At 42.4% G+C, this 8,548-nt stretch overlaps 1 protein-coding gene across 3 annotated transcripts in view; it reads right to left on the bottom strand.

Annotated features, from left to right (window-relative positions):
* Positions 1-1,574: 1,574 nt before the first annotated feature.
* CCHR14.PART0H10orf88 (chromosome chr14.part0 C10orf88 homolog) overlaps positions 1,575-8,548 on the bottom strand; it is a 495,917-nt gene continuing 488,943 nt past the window's right edge. For all 3 annotated transcript variants that reach the window (XM_044056034.1, XM_044056036.1, XM_044056035.1), the window contains one exon: positions 1,575-2,037. In XM_044056034.1, the coding sequence (XP_043911969.1) occupies positions 1,818-2,037 (220 nt within the window). In that variant the 3' untranslated portion in view covers positions 1,575-1,817. The remainder of the gene's footprint in view (positions 2,038-8,548) is intronic.

The raw sequence follows: 8,548 nt of genomic DNA, 5'->3' as shown, positions 1-8,548 counted from the left end.
CAGTGGTGTTCCACAGGGATCGGTTCTGGGACCCCTACTGTTCAGAATCTACTTCTCTGAAAGTACAGACTACAACTAAAGGACTGTGGCTGACAAGGTTTTCTGAGGAATGCAAACTGAGTGTGATCACTGAAACCCCTACTGATGTCAACATTCTGCAAGAAGGTCTTACGCAAACTAATGACTGGTACCTAAAGTCACAGTCTTAAACTTAATGCAAAAAAATGCATTACCATCCCCTTTCGCAAGGGTGATGTTCCTGAAAACTACCACATCAATAGCAATACCCTAAGCACATAGTCAATGGTGAAAGATATGGGCACACATGTTGGCAGCAACCTTAACTTCGATCACCATGTCTCCACGGTGTAAGAAGGGCATTTTATATTGCTTATTTCATAAGTAAGGGCATTGCCTCCAGAAAAAAAGGAGGTTAAAAATCCCTGTACTCTTCCCTCATCAGGCCAATAATAGAGTACAATGCTCCCTTTGGTATGTTCCTTTCCAAACACCTGCAGCAACTGGAGAGACCACAAAGGTTCCTTACAAAGAAAATTCAGGGTCTTCAAGATCTGGCTTATGTAGACAAACTGAAATCATTGTCACTTTCCTCTGTGTTGCACAGACTGATCAGAGGTCACCTGTGGCCTTGCATGTAGAGCAATCTCTGATCCAGCTTTAATGGAAATGCTGGACATGCAAAAGTCAAATGGCACACAGGTCACTCAGTCATAGGACCTTAACCTGGTATGTGACATCAACAGAATTTGCTGGAGAGACAAATTTGTGCCCCAGAGGTTGCCTCACCTTTGGAACAAGCTTCCTATTTATGTTAAACAAAGCCCCTTGTTGGCCCTATTTAAGCACAATTTGGCCGATTGGATGGGTAAATGGAAATTTGCCCTGGGGGTTCCACCTGTCTCTCTATTGGACAGGGGCAATAGGTGCTGATTTTAGTGTCTACTTGAACCAGACACCCTTGGGAACACGGGTTGAACTTGGCTAGGCTTGTAAGGGCCCTGGGAATGTTAGCCTAGTAACTTCCAATGATCTAGTGTGATGTATGAGTATACATTCTGTAACACTGTGCAATCGAAGATTTATCCCATTTTATTTTGTTGGTATGGGATAAAACATTGTTGGTACAGATTTTGAATTCTATCTTAAAGGAATGACTTTTACGGTGTACACTACAAAAGAAGAGAACTGCTCTAAGATGCATGTAGCATCAGTCAGAGCCGTTTACTGTTCAAGTGATGACTGGTCCTACAAGAGTTATTTTTCTGCTTTGGTATGGTTTTGCACCAGTGCAAACAACAGCTGTCTACAGCACACAGCATGAGTACGAAACACCCATTATGTTCTGAAATAATACTAATACAGAGAGAGGTACAGTACTGCAGTGCACTATGGGATGGGTAGGGTGCTTACCAGACTAAGAACGTTCTACATCAAACAATCTTATTGCCTACAGCATCAATACTGTCGTCACAGAGGAGACACCTCCATATGTTAAGACTTCCATACGCTAACAGTATCTACAATTCCTTAAAACAAATAACATGGTCACATGCTGAAGGCAACTTCTTACATAACCTGTTTATTCACAATGACTTTTTCCAGTATTGCAGAAAAAGAACAATTAAAACAATTGCAGTTCTGGGAACAACCATTAGTGTTTAAATTATTAAACAGTACTAAATGAAAAGTAATATTTACACAATATTTTACCAGAAATGTACAGAGTGGGAGTCTGTGCATATCTTCACAATGTTATTTGCACATTGAATTATTGCTGTCAACACTGAAAAGCATTTTCACACTTCTCCATTTGTTATTAATTTACTGAAATCATTTTCTTTTACAGTTTCAACTGGACAGCTTTGTAGCAGATTCACTACAGAAAGCACTGTAGCATCAAGATGCTCCTGCAGTCTACCAATTCTCTGATCAATATAGTCAGTCAGTCTCTGCTCCATCTGTGCTAGATGTTTTGAAATAATCTTCTCCACGTATGCACAAAGCTGAGGTTCTTTCCTGTACAAATCAGAAAAAATGTTCAGTATGACGAATTGCTCAGAAAAGAATAATATAGGTCAAAACTATGGGCAACAAGGTTCACGTCAACTACAGCAAGCTGAATTGAGGTGATTAAATAGCATTACCTGAGAAAAGCTGCAAACTAATTTCAAGATTCCAAGATTTACACATCCATAACAGAAGGTAATATTAACACTGCAGTATTAATTCTCTCATTAGGAAATTCATGACACTCAACTGTTTCCTGATGCAAAAGTGCAAAAATAAATCAAACAAAACAAGATGTTTAATTTCTGAGGGACAAAAAATAAGTGCCACAAGTTTCACAGTAAAAACATATAGGTAAAAAGAAAGATTTTGCAGTGCAGCACTTAAATTACTTAATCAAGTGTTTTCAATATTTCATCAGTAACATAAAATCTACTTGTGGAGGAAAATAAAAATAAAATAGTTTACATCAATGCATAATCAGGAATAAAAGTAACATTAAGCAGCAGTCCTTTTTTACTTGTTTATTTCTGAGGGTTAATTAGCCTATGTTAGAATTCACAAATTCTTTCAGTCTTACGAGATACATCATACACAATGGACTTAAAAAAAACAGTAAATGAAAGTAACATTTTCTTTAATTCATAACAGATCGAGAATAATGTGAAGTCATGTCTTTCCCACCAAAAAAAAAAAAAAAAGACATAACTCACATCTGATGCTATTAAACTCATTATACTTCTGATTAGATTAATTTCAGCAGTTTCATGCTATGAATTTGCCTTTCAACTTCCAAATTCAGGCAAAACAAAACAAATGTTTCCACTAGGATTTGAAAACTGCTTTTATTCAGATGGCACATCTTCCACAGCCCCATACTGGAGGCAATACCCCTTCTACCCCACTAACATACTCAACACTCAAAATGCTGCACCTCAGGGAAAGGGAGCATTTGTCTGCGGCAGTTTCCTTCATATGAAGTACATTTTTACATTCATCTACACATCCATAACCACCAGTTTAACTACCAATTTTAATAATGCAGGCAAGCCTGGTATGGTAAGAAAAGTTTACTAATGAAGTCCCTTTCAAACAATCAATGTAATTTCCATCACAAACAGCTACACAGATTTTCTGATACACGCAAAGCATATTAAATTACAAAGGGCTATTAAAATGGCTTACTATGATAATGACATTAATAATAATTTTACACTTATACAAGGATGCTCGTTATTGAATGTTTTAGTTTGCGACGTTGCAAATATCGAAAATGAGGAAGTGATGTTGAACAATGTCGAGTTCGACATGAACTAAATCAGTGTAATTAGCCCTATACCTCTGCAACAGTACAGTAGTGGAATTAGACGTTGAATGCAAACATCAGCTTAATCCACACAACCGGAAAGTCATGCATACGTAATGTAGTACATGTAGAATTGATGCATCCAATGTAAAAAACATTTGGTCACTGATGTTGTTATAGTAAACCATGCAATAACCTTAAAACTTTTAAATCTATACTCGTACAGTCCAGTCCAGTGCACAGATAATGTGAATTGCACATCATGAAATCAGTGAGACAAGTACATACATTCAATAGCATTGCAATCTGTATAAACCTGCAACGGATTATAACAATAGCTGCATACTTAAAGAGCATTGATAAGCAACCAACTGCACAAACCCTTCATGAGAAAACTGATCACACTTGGACAGTAACTCCTCAAACACTGCCTCCTTAACCATCAACCTGCCCTTCTTACAGGACGGTGGTACACAATACAACATCCTGCTCTTATCTTCTTCCAAATGGTTTTGTTCCAAAATAATGGCATGCAGGACATCCATTTTATACAACTGCTTCTTCCCTAACAGACTTCTGACAATGCAATGCCAACCCTCCACGACTTTTTGACTACAGGGATACCCATGGCTGCAAGTATCCCACTGATTCCAGAATGCTATATCAAGCAACAGAGGTTCTCTCTCAAAAGTATGACTACGTATACCATACGCCGACGCCATTACATCAGTTTTTCTTGCCCTAACCTGTCAGGAGCCCCCAAGTGGGAGCCAGGTTCTGGTGGAAGAACACCACCAGTAGAAAGTAAATAACAATATGTCCCTTGTAAGGAAAGAGAAGAAAGAAGAGGGGGATGGAAGGAGGGAAACCAAGACTGCAACAGTTAATACATTTGAATATCTACATTTATGGTAAGTGTACACAACTGTACTATGTACTTCATGTTTCACTGTTGCAGCCATCACATTTGGGTTGATTCCCAAATCTGAGGAAAAGGGTGGAGGCAGTCAAAAAAACTAGGGGCTGGCTATGATGCCCTGCAAGAATGCAGAGGCAAACCCTGCCCTAAATTTGGAGAAGATAGGCAGGTGATAATGTTTGGTGAAGGTGTGAACAGATGTCCAGGTGGCAGCCTCCAGGATGTCCCCGATGGGGACTCCTCTGAGGAAGGCTGCAGAGGTGGAGGCTGCTCTGGTGGAGTGAGTCCCAACCTCCTTGGGAGGAGGCATCTGTGTTGTTTGTAGCAGAAATGGATGCAGTGTGCTATCCATTTGGAGATGGCTTTGCCCTCTGCCCTAGCAGCAAAGCTAACCAGCAATTGAACAGACTTTCTGAAGGATTTAGTCCTGTCCAGATATGATCTGAGCTGCCTGTGCACATCTAGGGAGTTGTTCTGTGGGTTAGGGGAAAAGGTGGGTGAATGCATGGATTGGTTGAGAGCCACACTGGACACCACCTTGGGCATGAAGGATGGGTTAGTCCTGAGGGATACCCTGTCAGCATGGAAGATGATGAAGGGTTCCACAGCCATGAGTGCTTGCAGCTCGGAGACCCTTCTGGCTGAAGTGATGGCCAGAAGGAAAGCTGTCTTCCAGGAGAGAAATTTTAGTTCTGCTGAAGAGGCAGGTTCAAGGGGGGGGGGGGGGTTCCAACACAAAGTTAAGGTTTCAAGCTGGGGTTGGTGCTCTTCTGGGTGGCCTCAAGTTGCTAGCCCCTCTTAGGAACTGTTTGATCAGAGGGTGTGAGTGCTCAGTGGGAAAATGAGCAGAGATAGCAGAGGCACAAACTTTAATAGAGGAAAAGGAGAGTCCACTGTGTAGCAGGTCAGCTAAGTAATCCAGGATGAGAGGGAGGGAGGGCTGTGCCGTATTGGCTCTCTTAGCCTGAATCCAGGTGCAGAACCTTTTCCATTTGTCAGAAAAAGAATTCCTAATGCGAGGGCGTCTGGCCTGATGTACATCTAGAACCTGTTTGCTGAGGTTGGCTGATTGACCGGGGGTTAGGGAATAAACCATGCTGCCAAATTGAGTGTCTGCAATTGGGGATGCATGAATTCCCCTTCCCTCTGTGTCAGAAGGTTTGGAATCTAAGGGAGATGTCAAGGTGGCAGAGGGGACAGGCTGCGCATCAAGGGGTACCAATGCTGGCGAGGCCAGTCTGGAGCTATAAGAATTGTCCTTGGTTTTTCCTCCTTTATTTTGAGCAGTACCCTGGGGATGAGAGGTAGTGGAGGAAAGGCATAGACCGATAGACTGACCCAGGGGAAGGACAGGGCATCCACTTTCCAAGCCATGCTGTGATGCTCCCTGGTGCAGAAAGTACAGTTATGTACACTTACCATAAATGTAGACGTTCGAGTGTATTCACTGTTGCAGTCATTACAATTGGGTTATCCTGCTGGCAGGCTACCCTCAGTTGGCCTGAATTCCAAAGTCTAGGTCCGGTGTCAGTTGCTATCGCCTCTTACCTGACGTCAGTGCGCCAGGGGTATAAAAGATGCAGCCGACGCCATTTTCTTCAGTTTTTCTTGCCCCAGATGTCAGGTGCCCCCAAAAGGGTAGGCTAAAGCTATGTCAATAAAACATGCATGCACCAAAGTATATATTTTGCCTTCATCTACAAGCAAATGCACCACATAGGTTGTATAGAATAGAGAAGTACAGATAAGTTCCAGCAAAGAAATGGGGGGTGGCGGGTGGGTAACCTGGACTGCAACAGTGAATACACTAACATCTACATTTATGGTAAGTGTACACAACTGTACTATGTTCTTCGTGTTTCACTGTTGCAGTCATTACAATTGGGTTGAATCCCAAAGCTAAGGTTGGGAGGCTGGAGCTAAATAGCATTAGGGGTGGCAATTAGGCCCTGCAGAACTGCAGTGGCAAAGCCTGCCCTGGATTTAGAGTAGAGTGGTAAGTGATAGTACTTTGTGAAGATGTGCACTGAACTCCAAATAGCAGCCTCTAAAATGTCTTTGGTTGGTACTCCCCTGAGGAAGGCTGCTGAAGTGGCTGCTGCTCTGGTTGAATGTGGCCTAATACCCTTAGGTATTGGCTTGCCTTGTTGAGAATAGCAGAAACGAATGCAGTGGCTTATCCACTTTGAAATAGTCTGCTTTGAGATAGCCTTTCCTTGTGATCCTGCAGCATATGCCACCAGTAAATGCTCTGTCTTTCTGAAAGCTTTGGTTCTGTTCAAGTAGAAGCATAGCTGTCGGTACAAGAATGCAGAATTCTCTCCCCCTTATTCTGTGGGTTTGGATAAAAGGTAGGCAGATGAATAGTTTGGTTAAGGGCCACACTGGACACTACCTTAGGCATAAATGTTGGGTTTGTCCTCAGAAAAACCCTGTCTGGATAAAAAATGATAAAAGGTTCACAGCCATGAGTGCCTGCAGCTCTGAGACTCGTCTTGCAGAAGTTATTGCTAGGAGCAGAGCTGTTTTCCAAGATAAAAACTTTATATCAGCTGCAGCGGCTGGCTCGAAAGGAGTCAGGGTGAGTTTTTCCAAGACATACTTGAGGTCCCATGCCGGTGTTGGTGATCTACTGGAGGCCTTAAATTTTTGGCCCCTCTGAGGTACTGCCTTAACAAAGGATGAAAAAAAACTGATGGCTCTGTATTGTAATGAAACCAGAAACAATAAAAATCCAGGCCACAAACGTAGGTACAAAATCCTTTATGGTTCAACAATATTCCACAGATGAGCGCTTTCGTCAAATAAGACTTCATCAGATAAAAGCACTGGTACAACATACAGCTTTATATACGCTCATCTGTGGAATATTGTTTCAATATTTGGTTTCAGTTCTACAATTTACTTGGTGTTGGTCTGTATTGTAATGAGCCGAAATTGCAGAGGCATGAATTTTTATAGCATCTCAGTCAAGTATTGCAAAATCTGAGGAATGTTTGGTACAGCAGTGTCAATTCCTTGTGCCTGGTTCCAAGCACAGAATCTCTTCCATTTTCCAGCATAGGATTTTCTAGTACTAGGCCTCCTGGCCTCCAAAATGACATCCATCACCGCTTTAGTGAGAGGTGTGGTTTTGTATGACTACGTTATCCGCCATGCTGCCAGATTTAAAGTCTTGAGTTGGCTGTGGAGGATCTGATTGTTCTGCTGGGACAGTAGATAAGGTACTTGAGGTAAGGTCCAAGCTGGGCATTGAGACAAGCTCCTTAGGATTGGATACCAGTACTGGAGTGGCCAGTCTGGGGCAATCAGCATCATGTTTGGTTTCTCCTGTCTGACCTTTAGGAGCACCTTGGGGAGGAGAGGCAGAGGAGGAAAGGCATATACTGTTAAGTTTTTCCACCTGAAAGATAGGGCATCCACTTTCCCTGCTTGTCTGTGATAAGTCCTTGTGCAGAATCTCTTTAGTTGGCAGTTGTGAGGTGAGGCAAATAGATTTATGTCCGGGCATCCCCATTTCCTTGTTATCATGCTGAAGACTTGTGGATCCAATTTCCACTCATGGGGATCCATGAGGTTTCTGCTTAGCTCGTCTGCCAGAGTATTTATCTTTCCTGGCAGGAATTGTGCCTGCAGATGCATTTGGTAAGTCAATGCTGTGTCCCACAAAGTCATAGCTAGTCTGCAAAGGGGGTAGGAATGAGTGCCTCCCTGCTTGTTTATGTACCATATGACTGTGGTATTGTCCGTCTTTATCAGTAGTTGTCCCGGATGAAGTAGGTCCTTGAAGGCTGTCAGGGCATTATGAACAGCTAGCATCTCTCTTTGATTGATATGTAGATGCATTTGGCTTGTGGACCAGGTGCCTTGAATACATCTTCCTGCCATGTGGGCTCCCCAGGCATAATCCGATGCATCTGTTGTTAATGTGTGTGTGGCTGGGGGTAGAGCGAATGGCTGTCCCTTGTTCTGGTGACAGGCCTTTGCCCACCATTGAAACTCCTGTTGTAGGCAGGGAATGAGTAACTATTGTTTCCAGGTTGTGACACTGTTGAGTCCAAACACTTTTTAGGTACCACTGAAGTTTCCACATATGCAGTCTTGCATATGGAATTAGTAGAATGCAGGATGCCATGAAACTCAAAGCCTGCGGAATTTTTCTTGCAGTTAACTGGGCCTTTGTTGCCAACAGTTTGAAATAGGTAGTCAGTTGTCTTTGTCTGGCGTGAGATAAGCCATCTGGGCAGTTGTATTGAAGCTTGCACCCAGGAATATTATCTCTTGAGAGGGTACTA

The sequence above is a fragment of the Protopterus annectens genome, chromosome 14.part0 (assembly GCF_019279795.1).
Source record: "Protopterus annectens isolate FY-2018-M chromosome 14.part0, PAN1.0, whole genome shotgun sequence".
Classification (NCBI taxonomy): domain Eukaryota; kingdom Metazoa; phylum Chordata; order Ceratodontiformes; family Protopteridae; genus Protopterus; species Protopterus annectens.
This window is presented reverse-complemented; position numbering and strand designations above follow the sequence as displayed.